This window comes from Scomber scombrus, chromosome 4 (genome assembly GCF_963691925.1).
Source record: "Scomber scombrus chromosome 4, fScoSco1.1, whole genome shotgun sequence".
NCBI lineage: Eukaryota > Metazoa > Chordata > Actinopteri > Scombriformes > Scombridae > Scomber > Scomber scombrus.
The window spans coordinates 8,618,508-8,646,476 of record NC_084973.1 but is presented as its reverse complement, the minus strand read 5'-3'; the positions used below and the strand labels follow the sequence as shown (position 1 = coordinate 8,646,476).

The following is a 27,969-nucleotide window of genomic DNA, read 5'->3' as shown; positions in this document are numbered from 1 at the left end:
GTAAAGCAGAACGCTGTCCTTCGCTGTTGAAGAGAAGACCATTGAGGGTAGAAAACAAAAACCCCCCAAAAAAAAAAAAACCCTGACATAATCGTAGTCAGTTCTTTCGGTTCTCCTGACACGTGGAATTGCTCAAAGTGGAGAGAAGAGTAGGAGTCTGCTCTCTTCTGACACTGTGACAAACTGCCACTCCGGATAATACAAAGTGCCCCATAAAAAAAGAAAACAACCATCGTCACCACCGAGAAGCGGATGCTCTCTTCAGTCCGTGTGGTCCATCGCGTTCTACAAGGCGTCTCTCCGAGCTCACTTTCTCACAGAGCACCAGTGTTTTTTAGCTTCATCTCTGGGAATGTGGGGAAGAGTCCAACCCCATGAGGCAGGGAGCGGAGGAAATGTCAATGTTTGTCTGAATGGAGATGAGGTATCAGCGTTTCTTAATGGCTGCCCCGTTGGAGTGGGGGGGAAACTTTGGCAGGCAGGGCTCCTCGGCTCCGGCGTCGTGGGAGAAGACAGAGTCCTCGCCAGAGGAGCAGGTGGAGCTGCGGGTGTCGGGGTAGCTGGGGGAGTATTGGTCCAGAGGCACAGACAGCTCCAAATACTCCTGTGTGCACAAAGAGAGAAACAATGAAACACTTGACTTCATAAACAGACGTATCTGCCGCGTCTCTGCGTGATGAGGAGAGGAGGACTCACCTGGTTGGATGTCATGGCCAGGCAGCGGTCTAGGTCCTCTAAAAGCTGTTTGAATGTGGGTCTGTGGGAGGGCACAGCATGCCAGCAGTCCCTCATCATCATATACCTGCATGAAAGAAGAGATTTAATATCAAACAACTTGACCTTTGTCTGGCAGCATTAATCTCCAACACAAAGTCTTATGTTAAAGAGACACTGTTGTGAGGACTTCCAGTTGTAGCTGAAGGGTGACACTAAATGTCATCCTGTTTGTTCATGACGTATTTTTGTAATTTTGTTATCTATTCTATTGTGTACACACAGCATTTATTGCATGTCTTTCAGTCCTGGGGGACAGATCCTCCTCTCTTGCTCTTCCTGAGGGTTCTTCCATATTTTTCTTGTTAAGAGTTTTTCGAATCGAGAGTCTAAGAGCAGAGGATGTTGTATTGCTGTACAGATTGTAAAGCCCTGAGGCTAATTTTGATTTGTGGTATTGAGCAGTACAAATAAAATTTAGCTGGACTTGAATAATATGGTACATTGAGAGCTCGCTCAGCCTTTGAGCCTTTTATTTTATTGGTCGTCACACAAACAGTGGTAGGGAACATTATAACGTTGCTAAGCACCTGGATATTTTCTAATATACAACAAGATGGGAAATGTAAATATTAATGCCAACTGTGTTTGGGCAGAGCATGCCGCACAGTTTTAACCAAACTGCCATTTATTTTCAGGTTTTGTTTGTGCAGGCTACATAAACATTTACAAACTAAATTAACTAAATGCTGGCAACTTTGAATACCCTCTGAAACAAGAAGTCAAATTTAACTAAAGAGCATCAAATAGGCACACTCAGTTTGGACTCATTCTTAGTAATACTCTTTAACTATCATTTACTGAAAATAACTTGCTCCAGTATGTTCACATCATCCAAAACTGCATCTGTGTCTAAATTACAGGATGGTTTGGATCACGTAGACATACATAATCATATCTTTCAAACACTAAAATAGCACAACACTAGACATATTATAATTTCACCATTTACATTACTGCATGGCGGAATTTGGACACAGCTTACAACTTTCCAGTAAGAGTGTAAGGATGCTTCTGCTGGTTTTACTTGGCGGGGGGAAAAAGTTAAAGATAAAGAAAAAAAGAAATCATACATTTGAACACATGTTGGCCTTGCTGTGTTATTCAATAACAAATAAGGAGATGCTGGAGAGGAGTTCAAACAGTAATTTAACAGTCAGAGAAAAAAGCGTTTGATTTTTGATGCATAATGTTTCATTTGGGGCTAAAAAAAATTTCCTGAGAAACTTCTTTACTAAAAATTCATCTAATCCATTTAAAATCCATAAAAAATCCATTTAATCCATGTAATTTGATACAGCACACTGTGTTTTGTATGAGTGATTAATACTGTCACACAGTGTGCTTATGCTGTGAACACATGACGTGAAGAAGACGTCATTCAATGGCATGAACTGCCAAATGGAGAAAGAGGGGTAAAATAACGAGGGTTGAAGAGAAGAGACAGAACAGAGATAATGATAGAAAGTTTGGGATCATTTTAAGGTCAAATTAAATGAAAACTCTCTGTACAGTATGTTTTACTGTAAAACTCAACTAGTTTATCATATGTAAATTGATATGATTGCTAGTTGAGATGAAGGTTAGTAAAGAACAGTAAGGTAATTATGGCTATATGCGATATGGTTGCTAGTTATGAGTTAACTAAGTTTATCTCAAGAAAATAACCATAATATAATAAAATGCTGCATTTGTGAAAGCCTGAACTTCAATCATATTATTATTAAGATAGTCTCTCACACACACACACAATTAGTATGCAAAGTAATTAATAAAAATATAAATGTTGTTTCTAAAAAGGAAACCAATTAGTTCATTATCATTAAGAGACCCTTCTTATTTTCTCTTTTGTATATTTACTATTGCTCTCTAATAAAGCAAATGCATTTCTAATCTAATTACTCAATTAATGAATGGAATAATCGATAGAACACTCAATTAGTAAAATAACTGCTAGCTGCAGCTCTGGTTTCCTTACAGCTCGTGAGTGCATGTGGAGGGCTTGTCCATGCGGTGGCCTTCTTTCAGCAGCTTGAACAGCTCTTCAACAGGGACGCCTGGGTATGGGGAGCCTCCCAGGGTGAAGATCTCCCAAAGCAGCACCCCGAATGACCAGCTGCAGACAGAAACAGATACCGACAGCTTGAGTTTTCTGCATGAATAAATGGTTTCCTCACATTCCATCACGACTGAAAAAAAAGAAAAGTTATGACACGTGATACTCACACATCACTTTGGTGTGTGTATATCCGGTCAAACAGCGCCTCGGGAGCCATCCACTTGACTGGTAAACGACCCTGTGGAGAAAGGTATGCGTGTTACGGCTATTTATGCTCCCGAAACTGTGAATAACATGAAACAAATGAGAAGGGTCCTCACATTGGTGGTCTTCTTATAGTAATCGATGTGGTGGATATCTCTTGCCAGGCCGAAGTCAGCTATTTTCATCACGTTGTCCTCCGTTACCAAAACATTGCGAGCAGCAAGATCTCTGTGGATGCACTGCACAAATAAAAACACATTATTAGAAGGGAATTAATGTGCTCTGCCCTTGAGCAAAACAGAAGAATTGTTCTTATTGTAAGGCAGTTTGGGGCGCAATCAGTGTTTCAATACCAAGAAAAATAATACAATAGAAAAAAGATGTTGCTTTTACTCGATTCTGCAAATTTAATAAGGAAGGGCGAGAATGGCGGATTCTGCTCGTTACCTTCTTGGAAGCCAGATACTCCATGCCTCGGGCCACTTGGTAGGCGCAGGATACCAGGTCTTTGATTGACATGTTCTCCACAGGGACCTGATCGGGGTTGTAGCAGTACTCCATGCCCGGTGGGCGCCGAGCTCGCAGGTACTCCCTCAGGTTCCCCTTGGATGCATACTCGACAATCACATACAAAGGACCTAGAAACAGTTGGAAAAATGTTAAGTGGAGACACAGATTTTATTTCATAGAACAGTAACAGCACTGAGGAGAGGCCAAAATAAGTAGGTTTCTTCATGTATATGCGCAAAAACTATTAAACTTAATTAACAGTTTGAGATCCTAGAATTATAGGCAACTCTCTCTTTGGCATAGGCAATAAATTCTTTGAGATCATAGACATATGTGAATAATTTACTCTACATTTCAGTGTCAAAACAGCTGGTAAAGTGGAGTGAAAGAAGGGATTTGTGCTCCAGTGTAGAGGCAACATTACAGGGTCATTAGAGGTCAGTTTTCCTTTAGTTTTTTGTCAGTGATGATTGGAGAGAAATGGCAGCAGCTGTGGTCAATTCAAACTGTGAGCTCGGAAGCCGGTGTCAGAATCGTTTATTCATGCTGTTCTACACATCTCACAAAGTAAGGTTCACACCAGAGCTGTTGTCTGAGGGACAATGGTGTGTGTGTGTGTGTGTGTGTGTGTGTGTGTGTGTGTTGGCCTGAGCGGGTCAGCCTGTCTGTCTGGTCCTACCATCCTGTGTACAGGCTCCCAGCAGATTAATGATGTTCTTGTGCTTCCCAATGATCTTCATCATCTCCATCTCTGAAATCAGGTCTGACAGGTCTTTCTCTGTGGCATCAGCTGGAGAAGAAAGGAAATAAATCATATTAGGGTAATTAGTCGATGTTCTGTTGGTGCAAAGGCTGGAAAAGGCCTTGCAGTAATCACCTTGACCAAGCATTCACCTGCCTGTAGCTCTTACAGTTCACCCGGACATTTGGAGAACGCTCCCTGGGGAAATGTACTCTAAGTATGAGACAATAAATGCTACTTTCCCTACATCCTCACTTGTCTGGGCAGTTTAATGAACACTGTTTTATATGGGATGTCAAGGGTTCTCATAAATTTTTACTCTGCCGTCCCATTTGCATGGTGGCTGGGATCCAATGGCAGATGTCTCTAAGTATCTGTTCATCACAGCTTTGGTGTCAGAAGTTTTCTCGTCCCTGAAGGATGGACTTGAGGCTTCTGTTAAATGCATTACTATGCAGTGAAGCCTTTTCCTCAGGGCTCGTCCACCAACATCGACTGTATACACACAGGACTGTCTGACGGACTTTAAATAAGACGGCTTACTTACATTTCAACATTTTGACCGCAACCTTCGTCACACGGTTAGGCTTCTCTTTGTCGAGACCCAGCGCCTCTCCCATCACCACCTGGCCAAAGCAACCTTCACCAAGAGGCTTCCCGAGAACAAGTCTGCGAGAGAGAAGATGCAAGAGAAAATAATGAATACAGTGTAACACCATCTGAATATGTGTGTTTAAAACTACCGTGTTCTACTGTGCTTGGTGTGCATCTGTTTGAGTCACTTTCTGGTGAGATGCTCGCTTCTCTAACTGTAATGTGGCTTCTGCCCTGTGTGAAGGTTTTGTCCAGGACATGCATACCTGTCTCGCTGAAGCTCCCAACGGGGATCCTGGGGAAGTTCATACTCAGACACCCCTGACAGCATGGGAGAGCCGCTGGAGGAGAGTCGGGATGGTCGAACCAGCATCACTCCAGAGTGAATGGAGGAGCTCGAGTCCACAGACACCTGAGGTAAAGAAGGCTCACATTACTCCCCTAATAGTGAAGCAGAAACTCTTTAAGTAAAGTAACCCAGAGAAAATAGAAAACTACAGAATATTGAATTGCTTGAGTATGTTTGTTAAAAGGACTGTGTAAAAAAACAACAAAACACCCAAACCACTCAGGAGTACCACGCACATGGAACAGAAACACTTGTTGGGTACTTACACCTACCTGATGTACAAGGCCTCAAGGATCTACAATGAATCTGAAAGCTCTATGAATGCATGCTTTTAGTAGGGTGATTACATCAACATCAACATTAAAACTTCAAATTCATAAAAATCTGAGCCAATGGCACGGTGTGAGAGAAAGAAGAGAAGAAAAGGTATAAATATTCCGAACCCCCTATCTACTTTCTGTTACCTGTCTGCGCAGGGGGATGCTTTTGGCCAGCTTGTGGACGGCCAGCTGACTGTTGAAGTCGCTCTTCTTGGAGGAGGTGCGAATCTTGACGATAACCGCGATGGCGATCATGACGGCGATGAAGAAGAAGCCCACGCAGTAGATAACCACCTCCAGGTAGGTGTGGTTGGCTGGTGGATAGTGCGGGACAGCTAGATGGAGGAGGAGTGTGGGGGGGGGGGGGGCGCAGGGTGACAGGAGGCGGAGGGGGAAGCGGGGTCAGCTGTCGGGAATGAATTGATTGTGCAAGGCACGCCAAACATACTCATGCTTTCAAACACGCCGTAACACCAATAAAAACACACGGCTCACCCAAACACGCTAATGCCATGTCTAAAAAACAGAGCCTCTGACACACACACACACGGGTACAAAAATAATCACTTATTTTAATATTTCTTTGCCGATGTGAGAAGTGACTCACTAGTCTCTTGAATCACTGGAAAATAGTTGGGACAAACCCAAACAACCCATTCTGTATTATAATAAGTGTGCAAAGGTTCTGACTTTTATACACAGCATTGACACTTCACACACAATCTTCCAACACTGCACGTCATTTCTACTTCATCAAATGTTCTACTTCATATTCGCACGTCTGTAGGTGTAAAACAGCATGCTACAAAACATGAGCGCAATACAGTCATTTAACTACCTAACATTATCATTAATTCTTCATTCGTAATTTTGTTATGCATTTTTAAAAGTTATGAGCTGTGTGTTGGTGCTGGTAATCTGCTGTGTAGAATATATTTATGTGTTAAATTGAATTTAAGAAATCGCTAACGCTTGTCAAATTCAGATCTTGTTTGTTTCCTCCCGTTTAGTTAAAACCACCAACGTTTATTTATACCAATACTCGGGGTGTACGTTCGGGGCATACCTTGGCTTGGGATGTGGTTTTTTTGCAGAGGATTACCTGTTCTGAAGGTGTTTTGTGTTTAAATACAAAATCTAACTCTTTAGATTTAATAAATTGATTAAAATAAATTGTAAGGTGTTTTCTTTCTTCTTGAAATGTCCACACAAAATCAAACACAATATCAGGTTGTTTCTTATTTTCTAACTTGTTCTATTCAATCTTACTTTTTATTTATTCAACAAGGAATTTTCACTTGCCTGAGAAAAGAGGGACATTCTGTCGAAGGTTACTGAAGCTGAAGCTGAACTTTTTAATAAATGTCCAGGTTTTGTATACAATTGCCACAGGTAGCAATGAACGATTTAACACAGTGTAATCTGTTGCCTTATGTAAGCATGAGATTATCCCTCACAACTCCTTTGTGCTGGGAATACTATGTCTTGGACTCTTTCCAAGTATTTGATTTGCAATGCATCCCAAACCAAGGGTGGCCATACCGACTGAAATATATCGTTACACCCCTAACCAACACCAGCAACACAAGTGAGCTGCACTTGTGTAAAGACGCTGACTGACAAGCAGTTTGATAATTGGACAAATGCCCATTCCCGACCCTCAGGAATGAGACACATCCACTAAGGCGAGCCAATTATCAAAGCCAGCCGCTGTGCTCACAGCAGGAAATGACATCAGGAATACATGTCATTTGTAGCGCTTGTCAAAGGAAATCAGCTTTACACCAAATCCAATGCAAACACCAATTAAAGAGCAGAATGGTAGAGACAGTTCAAAGTGAAATCTGATCTGAGCTGCCAAACAACCCTTCTATAAATGTGAAGTTCTTCCTAGCTGAGACCATTAAGTATACGCCTGTGACCTTTGTTGTTGTTCTTTTTTAAAAACAATTCTGGCCTGTTTTTATTTGTTGATTTATTTCTCATGGTTGAGCAAATAGGAGACAGCTCATGGGTTGTTTGGCATTCTTTGATTTCATTTAAAGAGTCAGCCGAGCATGGCCCGCATTCACCCATCTAGAGAGTCTAGATGGAGCAGGAGCCATGCTGAGCACAGAGGGAAAGAGAGGGGAAGGAGTTTTAGTACTGGTAACTTGCCCTGGCTTCCTCTCACATTTTGAAAGAACTAAAGTCAAAAAAAGACTTCATTCTGACAAATGTGAAGGTGGACAGCCAGGCTTGAGTTAAAGGAAAAGAAAGACATTGAGATGCGAGAGGAAGAACCACTGATACCTTCAAAAACAGTCAACCATGCAGAGTGATGAGAGAACCCGATAGAATTGCCCGCCAAGCAGGTATACTCCCCAGCGTCATCAAAAGACACATTTCTCAGTTGCAGGACTTCCATTTCCTTGTCCGTGGTGTTAAGGCCAGCGGTCTAGAAAATAACAAAAGGAAGCAGACCCGACAAGAGGCCCAAGAAAGAAAAAGGGAACCATGAGTAAAGGATTGTGAAAGAGAAAAAGGGATTGGAGGAGCGTTCTCCTCCTCCATCCAACACCATCTGCCCAAAATGTACCACCGGGGGAGCGCCTCTGACAGGGAGAGCCCTCCGGTCTCTGTTAGTTGAGGAGCTGGTTAGGTTGAATCTGCACTGCTGAACCCACAGCATCTGACCATCCCATCACCACATCATATACCTCAGTCTCATCTCTACATGCAAGAGATGGGCAGCATGGAAAAACTCCACAGCAGAACAGGACACATTCGCACTTGGACACATCTCGCACTCTCACCTCTGTGGACCATGTGAGCATAAGACAAACAACAGGGGGGGGTAAGCAGAGAAAGACAGCTAGAAAAAACAGAGGTAGTCCAGGGAGATGGAGAGAGAGAGAGAGAGAGAGAGAGAGAGAGAGAGAGAGAGAGAGAGAGAGAGAGAGAGAGAGAGAGAGAGAGAGTCTGTGAGCTATGCACGGAGGACTTTGATGGGCAAGGAAGCGAGAGTAATAGAAGAAGATGGCAGAGAGGCCCTTATTAGGAGGGCACAGCACAGGCATGGGGGCAGGAATGAGAACGGGTCCAACATAAACCTGAGACTAAACACTTTCAACTGTTCTGCTGGGAATTTTCCATAGCGTCATTTACAGTCAGGAGCACTGAGGCAGGAGAGAGGGAGGGAGAAACGGAGGGAGCGAGGGAGGGAGGAGAGAAACAGCTGAGGTTGTCTCGAGTTATAACGGCCCTAATTTTTCCAGGTAGGTCTTAGAAGCGCCTCCACCGTGTTGTCCCGCGCTGCTGAGTGGTGGTGGTTACCTGTGGGCTCATATCTGATGACAGTCAGCCAGGCCGACTGATTGGCCTCTCCTATATAATTGGACACTTTACATATATACTCTCCGCCCTCCTCCTCAGTCACATTGTAGAGGGCCAGCACCTGAGCGTCCGAGCTATTGACCCCAGAATGCTGGAAATAAAGAAATGTCAGGTGCAGCACAGACACAAAAAAAAAGTAGAAGACACAGGATTAAACTTAAGAATTCACTTTTTTGTTCACTTACTCTAGCAAGATAAAGTTAAAATCAATCCATTATTAACAAATCTATTATATAGACAGTACAACAGGTATATTTAAAAAAAGCAGTAACAGCAGTACATGAATATATCTATAGCAAATCCTCCCGATTTAACATTATAGAAAACACTTCAACTGCCTGGGTTGTTGCGTCAGGATTGGTCAGTGAGCTCCTACCTTGAGGACGCGGACGTACGGTAAGCCGTCAGGACCGACGCGGCTCCCGTTGACCTCGATGTGCTTCAGCCACTGGATATGAGGCTGAGGGTCGCTGAACACTTTGCACTCGAATTCTACATCGCTGCCCACCACGGCGGTGCGATTAGCCGGCAGACCAGCCTGCAGGATTGGCCTGTGTGGAGAGCGCTCTGGGACGCACAACCAAAAATACACACAGACGTTAGTTCAGGTGTCTGGTGGGCGGTGAAGCAAAAACGTCAAAGAAAAATATCGCAATTACTCAAAAAGTATACGTGTCTGAGTTATTTTCAAACACAAAGCAAATAAAACCTCCGTCGGGTTTGTTACTGGAAGGGGTTGATTGCAGACAGGGTCACTAGTTTAATTGGATCTGATAGTGTGTAATTTCACAGGTCAAAAACTATAATTTCTCATATGGAGAATTAAAGCAGCTATTCCTGAGCTCCATGCTGCTCATATAATTATGAGGAGTTGGCCGCAACAGATGGGCAAGCAAGTAAAGTGTCCCATCTTGAGCGGTTACTGTAAAATAAGATGTTCTCGCAGCTCCATTTTAATGACTGATAACTCTCCGAAGTAAAATTACGAGCTAAGAATCTGGCGGCATGTCAACCGTCTGGTCTTCTCTGAATGAGACATCCCTGGGGACTTAGCGAGCACACGTGACACGACTCTTGCCGTCACTGCGGCGATATCGCTGCTCATCGGGGTTTGGGCCTCTGCAGAGGTCAGGCCGAGCCCAGGGGACAACTGTGACGGAGGAAGTGGAACTGTGATTTATAGGAGAAATGGTGTGAGAGCCGAGTCGCAGGGCAAGGCTGGGCTTGACTGATGGATCCATCACTCACGCCATGAGTAAACAGGCATAATTTATCAAATGGTTGACAGGAGGGCAAACCCAGTTCATCCTTTGTGAACACTACAACACTGTGTTCTTGTGCTTTAAGGTTTAAGATCACATTTGATCTGTTGTGGTATAAATAATACAGTGAAATTGATCCAACGAGTAATTAAAACATAATCAGGACTGCTGGGAAAGGTTTGTAACAGCAACATGAAACATCTGGAAACAACACAACACTTACCGACTACATCTAGCTGGTAGGTGTGATTGATGCTGCCGTACTGGTTTTCCACCACACATGTGTAGTTTCCCTTGTCAGAGGGCACAACAGATTCCATGATGATGGTCCACACATTGTCACGGACCTAAAACAATGAAGAGAAAAAAAAAGGTAAAAATTGGTTGGTAAAAAAAGAAAAAAAGGGCATCAAAAATATAAATATTTTTTATCAAGTTCAGAAAGAGTGTCTGTTCATAGTGACATATTCAATAAGCATACATTCATTATGTTCTTTAATTTTTTCTCAACAATTTCTGTCCACTGTAGAAATTGTTAAAATAGACAACAAAATACAATATAGCAATAAGAATTGTACTGTCAGGTCTAGACTTCAAAACTAAATGTTTAAAATGAGGCTTATAGTGAGACAATCATGGTAACAGAGGTGGAGCTACACTACAGCTCTGCACTTGATCACTGAACAGTAAATATTGTAAAGAACCCACATGAATTTCTCTCCGTCTGGTTTCTCCCAACACCAAGGCTCATGCATCAAATTTTGCTCAGTTTAAAGAAACGGCTAACAAGCTGAATGATGTGTGATGTGAGGATAACAGGACACAGGACCAGCGTTTTAAGCATTGGATCTTTGTTCTCTTAACAAAGACCACAGGAAAATTGGGTACATGTTTTATATACATCTGCCCCAACCGGTCTTATTAGCACCAATTGATGTCTGGCTTTTTTTTCTTTTTTTTTTCCAAGACATGTTATAATTTTTTCTTCCATAAATCTGCCAAGACCGGCAGTGTGTGATTAACCAACAAACCTCTAAGGCAATGGCAACATCAAACATCAATATACAGAGACGGAGCCATACGGTTTCCCTCATTTAGCTACAACGTGATGAGGGAGTCCAGCTGCCTGCTGCCAGATGTGTTGTGCTTGGCTTCATACATGTGGTCTACATTATTCCCTCCCTCCTGCACATGTCTACGTGCAGACGATATATATGAACAATAGAAGCCTGGCCATAAAAGCACGAGTGTGGGAGGGATGAGAGACGTCCCGGCCGCTGATGCAGACCTTTGCACCTTGACTGAAAAAACAGCAGCCAGATGGTTAAGTGTGCTGCCTGGCTGGGCCGTCAGAGGGGGAGAAGGCAGCTGAGAGGAAACTCCTAAATGTTTCCCAGCTGGGGAGGGAGCAGGCCTGGGGAAGCACAAGACAAGGCTGGACTAAGCCCACACCTTGATGGGAAGAGCAGATGCAGAGGAGGAGGAGGAGGAGGAGGAGGAGGAGGAGGAGGAGGAGGAGGGTTGCTTCTTGGTGTCCGTGAACATGCACATGCATCCCACACCTGTGAAGCAACTGCTACTGAATACAATCATGAGAGGTCTATGTAAAAGGTACAAAAAGCACCATATTTGGAGCCTCCTGTTACAAAATGAAAATCATGTGCTGGCTGATAAGATTGTGGAAAAAATATAATGAATGGATTTCATAACTCTGTGTGTTCAATAGAAAAATAATTGATGACATTAAAGCTCAGACCAATTCTTAAAAATAGAATAATAGATGAATCTGTGGCAGTTATAAACACTATTCATACAGTGACAGGAAGCTGGCATATGACACATCTCTGCCACACCTCTGTTAAGTAAACCTGGCTACAACGCAGAGACTTGAGTAAATTGTCTTATCAATGTTATAAACTCACAAGCATATCAGCAGTTACCATCACATTTGAATACAGCCTGCTTGGAAATGGGGAAGATGTTGACAAAAGGAGTGATCACACCACACATCGTATCGTAGCCAGAAACAGCAAGAATCATGGTAAATTTACTGCAGCACGGATGTAATTACAGAGAGGACGTTGCACTGATACAGAAAATGAGGACAGCCAATGTTATCCTTCATTTAAACGGATGGCTAGGATTGCCCACCTGGAGGTATTATTACTATGGCACAACGCTCCTTTTTGTGGTTTAGGGTTTCGTCTTGCATTGTTTTGCCTCTGCATTTCACTTACAGAAAGTGTTCTTTACTCCGGGGGGGGGGGGGGGGTGTAGTGGTGATCTAATGTAGAGATGAGATCACGGACACATCCCCACTCGCTGTGACAGAGTTTGGTGTGATTCAATAAGAAATGCTAAGCAGGGCGTAGAGTCACTGAGAAGAAACTGAAGTAAATATTTGTTACTAACTTTGAAGCCTCCGATGCGATGGTCTCTCTTGAACTCTTTGCCATTCTTGTACCATTTCAGCGTGGGCATTGGGTTGCCGCTGGCCTGGCAGCGGAACTTGACGGTCTTACTGGCTGGGACAGCATGAAGCTTTTTCTCCATTTTTTCTGGATGAGCCCATTGTGGGGGCATTGCTGTAGAAGAATACAACAGAAAAGCAGTTAGCAGATAAGGTCGTGTCTATTTCCTTAAACTAAATATATCAAACTGAAGCTCAAAACTCTTTTTATGCATCGTAACTCCTGCGGATCTTTTACTGTACAGGAGACATACATTATACATGCTAACCCAAAAAAAGAACACTAAATTGTAGACATAGCACTTGGCAGTTCATGACTGGAAAAGACCTCAAGTTTCTCTAAATAAGAAAAGTCACTCTTTTTTTTTTTTTTAGATCCAGCCTCTTCAGAATTGGCTCAAATAAGTAAAGTCATGTTGTGTAAATTTCAGCGGGAGATAAAGCTCTGGGAGTCATAGCTCAAACTCGAGGTCAGCATTCCTGCCACACTTGTCAGCCTGTGGATTCTTTGCAGGCAGAACGGTCAATACGAGCCAGATGATGAAGCCTGAGTGACTTAATTGCTCCACAGACAAAACGTGATACTTTTAAGGTTAACCAATGTTAGTCAGCGCATTACATTCCTCTTGTAAAAGCTGTCACTGAGGTAGTGAAAGCCCTCTGATTCAGAATGAAATCATTCATCCAAATGTGAGCCACACACATGGTAGACCCATAATCGAATCATAAAGCTCCCGAATCACTGACCATTCATGACAATTACTCATAAACCTGGGACTCTGGGCACGAATGAGTAAAGATCATTTGTTACAGTGGTATTAGTAACATGAAGGGATCGGCACACTTACGCAGCAGCTTTTGACTGCCTAACAGTTTGGCTTCCTCAGATGAAGACTTCTCGTCGTCGTCGTCATCCTCAGACGAGGCCAGGGTATCGACTGGTGAAACAGAGGCGGTCATTTGTCAGGGATTCCAAACAATTTTTACACTGATTATCAAAACATCTGGTTAGTGTTACAACAATTTTAACAGATGTGGAAAAAATTACGTTCAAATTTTTATATTGCGTAGGTCCATTTTCATTTCTCTGTGTTTGGCCACAATCATCAAGAAATGTATACACTTACATGATGGATACAGAATGTTAAATGACTTTACGGCTTAGGGTTTCTTTCATGATCAGGTCTTTGAAATGGGAATAATTTGATACAGCTGACACTAATCCATGCAGGGTAGAGTTTTTTATTACAAACTCATGTAAATAGGTTAGAAAAAATTTCAAAATATTACTTGTTTGTTTTAATGATGGTTCCTTAATTTAAAATGTCCATCTCTTAACTGCTTGCTTTTCATTTGCTCTGATCTATCTAAGACTTACCTGTGACATTGAAATAGACGCTGTGGTTGCCGAAGGTGGTGCATGCGTACAGGCCAGAGTCGGCCAGCTCCACGGTCTCAATCTCCAGCTGTCCGTTGCGGATGCGTGTGTGTTCTCCATCCGCTACGGCCACATGGTCTTTGGTCCAGTTGACAGCATGGAGGGAGTCCTGGGCAGAGCAGCTCAGATCCAGACGATCCCCGAGATAGAGGGTGTAGAGGTCTGCTTGCCTTTCCTCAGAGACTACAAAAAATAAAGCACAGGACAGGAGGTTCTATCTTTAACAGCTGGATTATTTAACACTGAGTAACAAAAATGCGTTACAGATTAACAAATGACATATGAATTCAATATTATTGGCCCAAGCTAACTGTGTTATACGTAAGTCACTAATAACAGGACAACCACAAGGATTAGTCGGACTCAAATAAATGCAATATCTTGGACTGAGTAAACAGTAACTGCCCAAGTACAGAATGTCAAAAATGTTCAGAGATCTTACAAAATGGGGCTGTATGTGTAGTGTAAACACATCAAAAAGTACTTCAATCATAAAAAAAGGTTCCAAGAGACAGTAAAAAAGTCCCTCCTTGATTTCCTCCTGGCACACCGCCTGCCTAACCTCTCCCCCAAATTAAATCGCATCCCAAATGAGTCAGGGCCCTATCGTCGGGCGGGCAAGGAGCTACTTGGGAGAGGAAGGTGAAATTCAATTACAGGAATGAAGAGAGGGGAGGCGTCACGGAGCGAGACACCTGAGCCCCCCTGTTCTAAATGACTACATAGTCCACAAGGGGGAGGGGGTAACCTGATTATGCTGACATGTTGTCCATCACAATGGTGTTGTTTGTCTAGTTACAAAAAGGTAAAGATTGTCACTGGCCAACTTGCTTGACATTCTTGCTCTACGGTGACACGTCCATGCCAAAAGCACACACAAGGTAAAACTGGTCTAATTTACTGAAAAACATCCTGATTTTGTGGCGTTTGGGTCGGGCCACTGATGATAACTCTGAGTGTTTAGTTCATAAAATGTCAGAAACTAATGACAATCATAATTTCCCAAAGCCAAGGAGTTTTTACTTGAAAATGTATTAATGACTGATTTTACTTGCTGATAAAGTTTCTGTCAATTCTAAACACTATACTTTAGCTGACACATGATGTTTTAGTCATGTATTATTAAAGTAATCCCTTCTGACAGCACAATAATGTAAAATCAGTCATTTTACTCATCCCGCTTTCCCATTTTCTACTAGTCCCTTCTGCACTGTAACAAGACAAAATGGACTAGATAATCAAATACTAGAGCAGCCAGTGAGCAATCCCTCAAGATGAGAGTATTCTGAACTTTTTTCAAAGCGCCCTGTGTGCGTTTCCTCACAACAGGAAGCACATCTATATAGCATAACCTCAGGACAACATCAGCAAACCTGACTAATCCCTCCCTACCATCACAACAAAGGCCTCCCGAACAATAAAGGGGAAGAGGGAGCGAGGGAGAGCGAGCCAGTGAGCATGTGCACAGGAGCGAGCGAGAGAGGGCCTGCAGCGGCAGGTTCTAGTGCCAGTTGCTATGGTGACCCCACTTGGGCCTAGTAAAGGTATTTCCTGGATCACATATGTCTGACAGGCCCTTAATCCCAGCAGGAAAAGGGGCCAGGGGGTAGGATCAACTTTCTCCTCAAAAACAAAACCAAAGGGGGGGAAAAAAGCAGAAGAGGCACAGTGATGGGCTACGACTATCCAAACCTGTACACGGCCTTAAAACACAAGGTCTCTGCGCTGTGTGTGGTGGGGGCCGTCCGCCATGTTTCTGTCCTTGCCTTCTAAATGGAGATGCCACTGATAAAGCTGTGTCAACATCCCAGCTGTTAATCTGGCTGCAGACATCATAAAACGCCCATAAAAGCTGTAAAATTTACTTGTTGCTTTATTGTAGGCCACAGTCAGGACCATTTGTGCTTCTGTGACAAGCTACTTTAAAATTAGAGTAAGCCATAACACAATGTAGTCAAAGCAACCGCCGTCTAACAAAAAAAAAAAGAGAACATTTTTCTGAATGCTTCTGTGTAAAAATATGATTTAAAAAAATAACACACGCTTACCACTCGCATTTATTTATTATTTTTCCCTCTACACTGAGGTAAGCACCAGGTTTCCAGCATTTCCTTTGAATTTGAGGATGTTTCATCTTAGTTAATCCTCCTGAGGCTATGATTGGATTAAAGCGGATTAAGCACCATATTTTCAGAAAGCAACCCATCTGGAATGGTCTCTCGTGTGTTCCTCCAAACTATTTGGAAGCATTGATTGACGTGATTTAAAATCAGCCTAATTACATAAAGGGATAAAGGAATAAAGGAATTTTGTTGAAGTAGTAGAAAAGCACTGAGAAGGTTTTGAACAAGAGCGTGGGGGAGAAAAATGGCTCACTAAGTCTGTAAATTTCAAGACCATCTAGAAAGGAAGAGTTGGCGCCAGTCTATGGGACCTTCTGTGGCTTCAAGATAGGAAGCAATATGCCGCGTGAATGACTTCTGGGATTTCCTGCTCTCGCTGGAGTGATGGCTGAATGCAGTGAAGTCGGGCTGGTGGAGGCTCTGCGGTAGCACACACACACACACACACACACAGAAAAACGGCCACGGCGAGCCTCCTCTGCTGATGTGACCGCTACAGAGTGAAGGGGTGGGTGACGTGCAGAGGGGATTGACGAAAGAGACAAAAGGGAGGACTGGCAGGAAGCAAACGAATGGGACAATGCCTATAAGCAAGCCCCGAAAAATTCACTGAGTGAGTGTCCTTCCTGAAAGCACTCCAGTGGAGGGCCTTTTCACTCCTAAATGAGCCGCTAACAATCAGCGTGGATTAACACTCTGGAGCTACAAGCATTACTGTGCAGTGGAAAGTTAACCGTCCCAATGTCTCCAGTGTCATTCAAATGAGTTCGGCTACATTAAGCCTTACATTACGGCTCTAATGGCCTAACAGAGAGAAAGCAGGACCTGCTAAAGGAAAAAAAATCTATGCTATTCTTGCTCTATAATTAATGTCATTACTACCGTCTGGCTTGTCTTATGAACCAGGAAATCATAGGCCTCCACACTTTAAAAATACACTAAAAATGGGTTTTAATAACCTGATTTCTATCCAAACCAATTACCAGATTAGAGTAAAGTGGGCTATTTTTTTTTACAGTTTCCATGGCTGTTTAAAGATTCTTTGTACTGTAAATGTTGTGCCAGTTAAGCCTCTTTCACACGTAATTCCTGCTAAATTACTGGGTTCACCTTTCAGGCACTGCTAGTCATTTTCACTATTTACACATGCAGCTGCATTCAGGTTTCCGTCTTGCACCTTTTCACACATGCCAAGATAATGCCGGAATAGATGGGGCAATGGGTGGGGTGGGGTGGGGGTGTTAGATTGAGTGCATAGTGAGAGAGAGCTGGTGATGGTGGCTCCCAAACTAGTATGAAGTTAGCAGTATGTTAGCTGTGAACACCAGTGCAATGTGTGTGCAGTTTAAGGCTATTATCAGTGAATAAATACTCTACTGTAGCACTTAGAGAAGTTTCTGGTGGAGCAGCATGTCCGTTCGCTGAGCCCCATTAATCAGCAGGAATGAAGAGTGGATTTTAAATCCTTCATTACAAACCAGTTTACCGTCTCTTATCCACTAATCTGACACCCTGCATCTCTGCTCTCCATATGTCTGCCCACCAAAAGTTTACTCCAGTGCACCAAAGACTAGTTAACATTACAGATATGATTTGGATTGTGATCTTAAAGATGTGATAATAATGTTAAAATGGACACACAGACTTTTAAAAAAGGGAGCTGTTGCGTGAACAGAGGAAACACTGCTATTGTTTTCTGTTGTGTTTAAATATTTTGCATTAAATGTTCACTCTTTTGTAAATGTTTATTCTTGTTACTAACCGTATTGCTTTTTATAAAGCCACGTCGATTATTCAAAGCTCCGTCAGACTCTGAGACACGCTCAAGCTGATTATTCAAAATATTCAATCTGACGGAGCTTTGAATAATCAACGTGGCTTTTTGAAAGCAATGCAGTTAGTTAGGTGAAGAAAACATTTACAAAAGAAAGAGTGTGAACACTTGATGCAAAATATTTAAACATTCAAAAAATAGCAGTGTCTCCTTGATTCAGCGGAGGATTGTGATTGGTTTGCTTGCTCCACGTGAAAGCTTCATTATGTGCTCTTCCCTGCAATGTTACCACTTTCATTCGCAACACAACTGTCACTGGGTCTTGAGGTGGGAAATTGGCGATACAGATTTCCCTGAATATCGATCCCTGCTCCCGTTCACAAACGACCCCATGCAGGAAATGTCCCTGAACATTTCAGGGATAGACTGCATGTGTGAAAGCGTCTTTAGACTGCACTAAAGAGGTTCCTTTTCAAGAGTCTGATTGAGGTAGGCAGGGTTGGAACTTCCAGACAGTTTAAACTCACTTTTCCTTTGTTGTTCCTCTATCTTCAAGTGGAAACGTGTAATATGACGATAGTTATGCTGCCAAAATACTTCTTTACATGACACAGCTTGCCTACTTTATGGATTTAACTACCTGTTATGATTTGTTTCTTTCTCCTTTCCTTACTGGTTGATACAGTGTAAAATGTTTCACTCATAAACAAACATTTTAAAATTGTAATCAAGCAGTTAGAGAGAAACACAATGCATGCAAGAAGTATTTTTCCAACCACACATTTTAATGCTGTCCACCATCACCACCACATGGTTTATTTCTTAATATAAACGCTGTGGTTCTGTGCAGCAAAACAATGTTGATTTACTATATTAATATATCACCACCACAATATAATTCCACTGACACAATAAATGCTTGTTTATCCTTGAGCGAAGATTTTTACTTGACACACAAGTAAAATGATTCTCTTTATTAAGCCTGAGTCTTGTTTTGTCTGCTCAGAGAGACTGAGCAGAGCTGTGTTTCTCTGGGCCCCCCATCACTGTCTGAAAAGAGTCTTTCTCAGGACTGTGGCAGCTCCAGATCTGAGGAGCCCTCCACCAGAGGGTCAGAGGTTCTTCTACTGTGACTGACAGTAGAGAGTCATGTCACAGAAATCCACAGGGAACACCATATAAATAACTCCTGACATTTCACTGTCACGAGTAAAAAACCAACAACAACACTGAAATCAGAAGGACTTAAAGATAAAATCACAAGTCTCTGAATGTTCACACTGAGGACATTTCTAAAGGGGGCTACAGTCATTCGAATGCGTGTTCATGCGAGCACTGAGGACATTCAATCAAGTGAATTTGTTCGGGGAATATTCTTTTCTTATGTGAACAGCACACAACAAAAAAGCCCCAAGACAAACAAAGAAGCGCGCATAAAACATGACCACTTCCATATAACTATTTTGTTTCCCCACCCAAGACAAAAGGAATGCAACCAAATGCCTCTGCTGTGATTGTTTGTCGACAGCTGAAGCCATCCGTCACCCAGCAGGGAAGCGGGGGGGAAAGTGAAGCATTCCCAAGCAAAAGTTGGAGGGGGGGGGCTGGAGAAAAAGCACAGAGGCGCATAGATAGTACCTGGCCATTTGGTGATTAAGAACCTAGTGGAGTGTAAATGCATCAGACTCCCCCCACCCCCTGAGGAAATTTATGGCTCACCTTAGAAGACAAACATTCTCTTCAGAAACCCTATCCTTGAGGATAAGGGAGGGCTCAAAGCAGCATCTTCTTTCCCCCCTTTTTTTTTTTTTTTTTTTTTTTAAAGAAACTGGCTAGTTTATGGTTTCCCTGGCAGTTAACTCCTCTCTCGGTGACAACAAATACCTTTTCATTACAAAGGAGGAGAGATCAGGGACTTCTAGGTAGTGGGGCTGCCCTTGGGCTACAGATGGGAGTCATTTACTCCTCCCTGTCCCACTGCTGGCTTAAACACAGCCGCACCGAGTTTATTTTAGGGCTTACTGCCCAAGAGAGACCCTCTTGCTTAATTACTCTAATTATAATGCTGAGCTTTATCATATTCTTTTGCTGCTCTCCACTTCCGACTGCGGAGTGTAAACATCCAAACCCATCTACCCACAAGTTCAGGCAGCTATTACGCTCCTGGACTGTTTCCAAGAGACACATTTTTCAGGATTCAGTTTCAGTGCTTCTTTCCCCTTTGCAGAGCTGAACTTGTGTAACAGCCAAATCAGGCCGAATTCTTTATAGAAAGTCTTAAAGTTGTACGATCTAGTTTAAGAACTATAAAGACTCATAAAACCAACGGTTCTGTTCATAAGGTTTGTTGGGAGGCCATTCCTGAGGAGCTCGTACATATACATTGATTTAGCTGGCAAGGAAAGACAGGAAAGAGGTTGCTAATAGTCAGAAGCAAAGTTCTGCTACGTCTGACACAGTGAAGTGAACAACATCAGACTCAGGCAAATGGGGGTGGTGGGGGAAAAAGACCGACGCTACAAAGGACAGACTTCACCAAAGCCTGGAGTGTGTTAGGATTACATTCCTGTACAAAGAACAAAGCTTTGATTATCAGTGGGCTGCTTCTCAAGGCAGGAGTCGAGATAAGTCAGGCTTAATAAGTTTATAAGTTCAGTCAGTTGCATGTTATTTAATAATACTGCAACCAGAGCAATGGGGGGGAAAAAACAGCAGTGTGTAAATGAAGTCTGACGAGCTTTAAGTAATCAAAGCGTCTTACCTTCATCAGTGTTGGCAGGCCGGCACTGGGTCCTTAAAACCTGGGCGAATAAAGCCAGAAACAGAAGTATACTTGGCCTCATCAGCATCCTGTTGAGGGAGCTACAACTGTTGGCTATTCTGCGACTGGAACTCCATTCAGACCTTTGGGGCATCAGCAGCGGGTCATTCACAGTGCTAAACTGTGAAAAACAAAACAAAATAAACGTATCACCACTTGAGCAAGACTACTTTATCAGCAGAAGAAAAAAAAAAATCAGCATGTCAAAATCAATTCAGGATACAAGTTTGTAAAAAAAAAACAAAAAAACATTTGCTTTGACAACAGCAGAAGAATATCTCTCAATTTGATCTGAAGAATGACTCTAAGGCAAGAAGAATGTTGCAATGGCTGCTTTGTGGCTCCTCCAAACTAAAACAAACCAAGTGCAATGAAGACAACATTTCGCAATCTATATTTTTGTTGAAAACTCGAGAAAAGAAAAAAAAGGATTAGTCAACAAGGTTCAAGGATATGCCTTGAACCTTGTTGACTAATTTTTTTGATCATTTAGGCCATCTTGTACAAAAACACTGATAACAAACAGCAGGCTTCCTCTGCTAGAGCAAACAAACAGTGTATACATCTCACGCAGTTCTGAGGAACGAAATGTCTTGTTCTCAAAACTTCAGAGTAACCGACCGTTGAGGTCTGATCTCATGAACATTGCACTGTCCAACATTACATTTTTTCCACAGTGGCCCACTTCACCAGCAGATCAGATTTTACTGGACCACTGGATATTTTCACTGGCATGGCAGCCAAAAAATGAAAACAGCTTTCCCCCCCATCATTTTGGTGATCTATTCATTATATACATGTATCTACAACAGTGAAGCTCCCTTTAGATTTGGTTATTCTTCCCTCACTTAATGTTGATTTATAACACAAATACACACAATATAATTAAAGCCCATACTGGAACAGTCAATGAATGGTGTATAAATGTAAGTTTCTATGTATTTTGTGTAAAGACAGAGTATGGTATACATAGGGAGAAGAGAACAGAACAGAATTACAGAAAGCATTTCAGCGAGTTGAGAGCATGTTTTGAATAATTTGTCCCTTTAACCCCCCCACCTCATTTAGCCTTTGCAGGGAATCAACGCTAAACTGTACGAAACATACAACATCCGCTGTTTTCCACTGAGGATGAAACTTTTACTTTTACTGGCTCCGGGCCGTGATGTTACAGGGCCTGACATTAAGGCTTGTAGGGCAAGTGGAAGAGCCATTTATTTACCCAACCAGACAAATTAAAAGTAAAAAAAAAAAACATGTCTTCACAGTATTTGCCACTCATTGCTCGCCCATTTAGTGAAACGAACACATTAAGAACACCGATTTGAAATGAATGCATTTCTTCCCCACAATACATCCAACTCAGAATGGGATAGCTCAGTGCGTAGGCTGTGTGAATAGTAAGTGTGCGGTCGAGAGAAAGAGAGAGAGACAGAGAGAGTGTGTGTGACAGTGAGGCTGGAGGCTGGAGCGGAGTATGAATTCAGCAGTATAGCTATGAATGTAACAATACAATGTGTGTGTGTACAGTTTTAGGATGTTTGTCTGTGAATAAACGAACGCTACATCCAAAAAGACCCAAGCCAAGTTCTCATGTCTTGTTTGTCACCTGCTGATTAAAGTGAAGGGGGTTAGCGACAACGGTTTTAGCCTAACCTGACCGAGGGCTCACTTATTAAGGTGGTCTTACTTTCGAGGTGGACCGGCTATTCTCATTTTAGTGACAATCACAGCCACTCCTAAACAGAGAGCAGAGAAATATCTGGCTGCTGAGTCTCTCCCTCAGCACCTCTACACTACATTTCTTCCTCCAGTCACTGTGGCTGTGAGTCTAGCACACGTTTAGCATTAAAAACCTGCTATGCAACCAGACAGACCTTTCCCTTTCACACTTCAATACATTGTATACATGCATATTTTTTACAGAATCTGCTTTGATCAATAAATTATACAAAAGCCAAGACTGTCATAACAAACAGGAAATGTCATATCAAGTCTTCTGTTGGAGTTGAAGGATGAAGAGTATCCTCCAATTTCCACCTGGAATCCTGGGCAAGATGCAGCGAGCGACCCTCACGTGCACACCTGTTCGCATCATCACCTCTGCAGCATCTGGCCGCAGAGATTAACACCTACCCCTAACCGCTTGAGGAATTTGTTAAAGACTACCCCCCCCCCCCCCCAAGCCTGTTATGTGACACCCTTATAGAGAGACCCGCCAGGCCATCACTTCCACGCTGACAGATCTATCACCTAACAGTTGGTTTGGGTGCCAAACCTAAAATGACCCCCTGAAACCATTTGCTCCCGTGAGTTGTCATTAAGTGTTAAACAAATGCTTGTTTTAGGGGTTTTAGGGGGTCTTCTGATCCAGTCAGGTCAAGCCTGAGGACGCAACAATGCCTCTTAAAATCAATGTTGCAAATAGATGCCAAAAAAGTCTGCTCTTTAAAAAACAGCAACAACAACATCAACAACAGCAGCAGCGCCACATCTGGGTCAAAGCAACCTCGACTCAGTTGATGCTTTCACACAAAGTCATGTTCAGATGCAGCTGTGGTTTCCTTTAAGAGGTAATCGCTTGTGTGAGTGTTCATCACTGAAGCAGTCATTGTGTTCCCCCCTCAAAACCAATTCAATTTCACTTTCCAAGAATGGTCTAGTGTTCCAGCAGCTGAGCTGGGTGAAGGGGGGGGGGGTCCGAGGGGGATAAAGAAGCTTGGTCATCGCGGGCTCTGTAAGCAGTGAGTCAGTCTTTGGTAGAGCTCCAAGAACGAGCTTCTGCTGCCAGACAGAAGGAACCGCAGAGAGCAGCCGACCACGTTCCCCGGGCCCTCGTCACTAAGACAGGCGTCCGTAATTGAAAGGAGGAGGAAGTCGCTTCTTCAAAAAGTATGACACGGAGCTTTGTCATCCTCGGCTCCCACGAGAGCAAGAGTTAAACACACAGTATTTCTTACTATCCACCCACAGGGCACACTCATCCTGGCCGACACACTCACAGGCTGATATTAGAGGCCGGATATCAACCACTCTTACTTTTAGCTCAATTCAATTTCAGTAGGATTTATGCTGGTATTTATTTACACACGTAAAAGCTGCATCCACTACTACTTTGTATAATCATTTCCGCAATGAAGTTGACCGTTACCTTGTACCTACTGTCATTTTTCAAGTTTGTTAGACAATAAAATATTCTGCTTCAGGATATCTTTTTCAGACTGGTCAATAACCAAATTTACAGGACGTCTGCCAAAGTTTTTTTTTAATCATTTTTAATGCATGTGTTTCTTTTAACGAGTGAAGTTATTGTCATGTAAAGATACATAAACAAGCTGATTTATTGTTAAGGCATTTAATTAAGTAATGACTTGGGACTTAATGAGGGCATTTACATAAATCAAGACGATTCACAATGCACAGCTTACATAGTTTATTAAAAATTGAGCAAGACTAGTAAATCCTGGAGTCTCAGTAGAATTCTAAATCAGACTAAACATGTTCAGAGCAGGTTTTCCCTGTTTTTTAAGCCAGCTAAATGATTTAGGATGCGTTCTGGTTTACAGCAATGACAGATAAAGGGACTACAATGAAGACATATTAGCCAACAAATCTGTTCAATGATTCAGTCCTGCACAGTGGCCACTAAGCAGCATTTATTGGGTGGATAAAAAGCTTGCTCGTTCAACTTCCAGCTTCTACAGAACGTCAGGGCGAGTCTCTAAAGCACCTCAGCTGAATCTGACACACCAATACCTGTCCAGAAATGCGTTGTCTTGCTTCTTTTTGGCACACAATCCTGTTGTTTACATGATCTTTTCAATTTACAAATAGGAAACGCAGTGTGAGTTTTGTTGCTCGGTTTTTAAGTCTTTTTGTTCATGAATGTGTAAACAAAAATGGATTCAAAAAATGCGGGAAAACACATTAGCGACTGCTTAGAAGAAAAATTCTTGCAAAGTGAAAACTCCCATTGTGAGACCACAAAAGAAAAACCCCCAAAAAAACCCTGCAATTAAAAGGATTAAGACATGTTGCTGCATTACGAAAGCAGTTAAATTTAAAGAGGGTTTCCAACACCAAACAAATCCCACGTTCAGGAAAAGCTTGTTATTCCAAGCTCTGTAGGAGATGACAACATTTTAGTGAAAATCTGCTCCATAAAAAAAAAAGAGGTTAAGCTGAACAGTTTAGAGCATGCAAGACACATTTAGCTTCACTCAATATACAAAAGACAAAGGTTACAGGCCTAACCCGTAACATGGCCTGCACCATAATTACTGTTCACTACCATCCATGCATAAAATTCCTCAGCTCCCAATTTCTGTAGCCCCCTTCCCCAGTTAACTGTGCACTCGCAGCCAGCAACAGGCCAGCCTGCACGCGGCTGCAGTTCAGCAGACATAAGAGCATCAGACCATTTCCCTAAGGCTACTGTTTCCACAAAAACAGACACTTCTGGGGTTTTTTCTACTTCTTTTTTTCTTTGCAGCTTCACAATCTGTATCAGTGGCTCAGCACCAGCGTGCCACCAAGGGGAGATCAGGTGTCATGAGATTACACTCAAATGTAAAGACAATTAATGTTAAGCTGGCAGACACCATGCCATTTGGTTGACACTTAGATCCAAAGTGCCTTTCAGTACGCTCAGCACATATCAAGTGTTTACGTTTTCCCGAGGGAGGTTAAAGCGGGATAAAAAATCGGGGGCGATGTTTTTTAATATCCACGGAATAAATTAAGTGCCTTAATTAAAGCAGCACAAAACACACACATAAAAAAGCAAATAAAAGCCATAACATGTTGATAACAACTAAAATATCAACTTTATCTATTAGAAAAATTCACTCTCACACAAACCCTGCAAGGAAATGTTTAATTCGGTTTTATATAAAATATAATCACAGAGCTCAAGTGGCAACATTTCTGTGCCAGGGGAGCAGCCTAAGTAAATTAAAGGGCAGGACTATTCCTCACTTCCCATTATAAGGTTCAAGGGAGAACTTTTTTTTCCCCCTCCTGGTGAACTCCCTGTGGACATGCCGGTCTTCTAAACCATCCATCTTCTCCCTCTCCCTTTATACCATAACATTTAGAGCTTTACATAACATCAGGCTGCCCCTCCAGACCAACACTTCATGACAGATGTAACTTAGTAATGATGGCCGTTCCCTGAGAGGTTAAAGATGAAACTTGCACTGCGTTTCTGAAGAAGTTATCTTTTCCTATTGTGTGAAATAAAGAAATGTTGCTGAAGATTTAAAAGAACAGAGATGGACAGAGTTAAGCCAAAACTAAAGGATGGATGAGGTGACAGGGACCATGGACATTTTCTGCAGAGATAAAACAGAGCATGTCTGCAAAGATAGCTCAGATAAATGCCACCAATCCAAACTGCACTGCTGAGGATTAGATTTGAATGCTGCTTTCTAGTTTTTATCCTTAATTTAAGTCGTTTATTATCAAGTAAAGTACAAAACTCGATTAAAAAAAGGAGCCTGCTATGACTTTAACAAGAAAAACATTTTATATAGAAGGACTGTTTGAAATTGGGCCTTGAATGAACTTACCATGTTATTCTCAGCATGGAGGAGACTGAGGTGTTACTATGCTTTAAACATATTGGAAGATATATTAATTAACATTTAATTTATGTTCACAACTCATACACATTTCTAAAGATTAAACAAGCGATGGAGTAACAGTAATGAAAATGTCTGCTGGTAAATTTGAGAGCCACACATCTTTAATTATCTCCATTTAAGGATTAGAGGTTAGCTAATCAGTGAAATCAAAGAGCTGAAGGTAATTCACTTACAGCGGGAAACATTTGCTAACCAGTTCAACACAAATGTTACAGTTTAGTGAGGCTAAATCAAAGAGTGAAGGAATAATAAAATAGTAACTCACCTTACTGTGAAGAAGCCAGTGTTGGTCGAGATTTGAGGCAGAAAAACTTTCCCGAAAAAACAGTATATCCAGACGTGAATGTGTGGCCCCTTTATCGACGTTCACTTTTTTCCAAAACTATCAACGTTTAGCTAACAAGTTGGCGCATAGTTGGGTTTTTTTGCCAAACTTGTGAGACAGAAGAAACGGGTGAGCGTCCCCCACTCCGAAAAAAACCCAAATAATCAATGGAGCGTTAAGTTAAGAGTTCAGGTGGTAATTTTTAGTCATTGAACGCAGTGTTGTGATTTCTTCTTTATCTTACCGAGCTAACACATCCAAAGAAGCTACGCGAGTGCTGCCTATGAGCTTTTTTTTTTTTTTTGGTAAGTTAGTCCCTTTATCCCAAATCGCTTCGCTCACGGTGAAATCAAGTCCTCTCACCTCCGTAAAAAAACTGTGTCCTAAAGTTGTTCAACTCACTCTAACGAAACATCCGCAAACGAGGTGTCGTATGGTGTTCTATTCATCACAAATGAGAGGTAAGATAGTGAGTCCTAGAAAGTATTTAGACCATTCCTGGCGGATAACTCTGTAAAACAACGAGAGTCCGGGCTGCTCCAAACCTCCCCCCTTCAGTCTGAGAAAATGCGCATCATCCTCCCAACCTCCGTAAAGGCAGACTCAGTTACACACGCAACATCCGGCCTGGCATTTACAAACAAAACACACAGAAAAAAACACCAGGAGAAAGTTTTAACATATAATCTGCTTTATGAAGGAGTGGTTAGCTGGATCATTTATGCACAGCTGAGTTTAATAAGTTTGTTTGTGTTCACTGCTGTTTTTCAGATGACAAATTCCATCTTAGAAGATCAAGAAGATTAGATGTTAGACTTTTTCATATTAAAGGGCACATAGCCTCCTGACTATGTTGGTGCCTTAGGGGAGATTTTAATTGGGGTCCCAAAAAGTTCAACAATAGTTTCTCCAGTCTAAAAACTCACACTAAAATGAAGTGAAATGGTACCTCCAGCCCAGATTCATCCTCCCAGTCCTCCAGATCAGACAAAGGGCAAGTGGGATTCAAGGTGCCATTCAAAGAGTGTTTGGTGGCATGGGCTGAGATAATACCTGAAGCTTGGTGGTGGACAGACCAGTGAGGCTTTGAAAATCAAACCAGATGAAATCCCATGCAAGTGTGTATTTCTAAAAGGTGTATAGAAGCAAGCACACCTGTTGATAACTCATCTGGGCCGTAGCCT

The 27,969-nt window shown here is 42.2% G+C and overlaps 1 protein-coding gene across 2 annotated transcripts; it reads right to left on the bottom strand.

Moving 5' to 3' along the window:
* Positions 1-90: 90 nt before the first annotated feature.
* fgfr1a (fibroblast growth factor receptor 1a) lies at positions 91-26,807 on the bottom strand. Of its 2 annotated transcripts, XM_062417006.1 has the most exons (18): positions 26,726-26,807; positions 20,756-20,936; positions 14,038-14,280; positions 13,508-13,597; positions 12,602-12,774; positions 10,413-10,536; positions 9,304-9,494; positions 7,845-7,989; positions 5,697-5,887; positions 5,150-5,295; positions 4,837-4,958; positions 4,227-4,337; positions 3,485-3,675; positions 3,154-3,276; positions 3,001-3,071; positions 2,753-2,890; positions 697-802; positions 91-604 (listed from the first exon to the last, which is right to left on the bottom strand). In XM_062417006.1, the coding sequence occupies exons 2-18, from the start codon at positions 20,907-20,909 to the stop codon at positions 428-430; spliced, it is 2,496 nt and encodes an 831-aa protein (XP_062272990.1). In that variant the 5' UTR covers positions 20,910-20,936; positions 26,726-26,807; the 3' UTR covers positions 91-427. The 2 variants fall into 2 exon arrangements, with proteins under 2 accessions (XP_062272990.1, XP_062272991.1); XM_062417007.1 differs by lacking the exons at positions 13,508-13,597; positions 14,038-14,280; positions 20,756-20,936; positions 26,726-26,807 and having other exon boundaries at positions 5,697-5,866; positions 7,836-7,989.
* Between the last annotated feature and the right edge of the window lie 1,162 nt (positions 26,808-27,969).

Excerpts from the sequence above, each read along its gene's own strand:
- fgfr1a (XM_062417006.1), bottom strand. The coding sequence starts at position 20,909 with ATGCCCCAAAGGTCTGAATGGAGTTCCAGTCGCAGAATAGCCAACAGT. Across the intron at positions 13,598-14,037 it reads CGTCTATTTCAATGTCACAG|TCGATACCCTGGCCTCGTCT; the intron begins GTAAGTCTTAGA and ends CTGTTTCACCAG. Across the intron at positions 4,338-4,836 it reads TGCGGTCAAAATGTTGAAAT|CTGATGCCACAGAGAAAGAC; the intron begins GTAAGTAAGCCG and ends TTTCTTCTCCAG.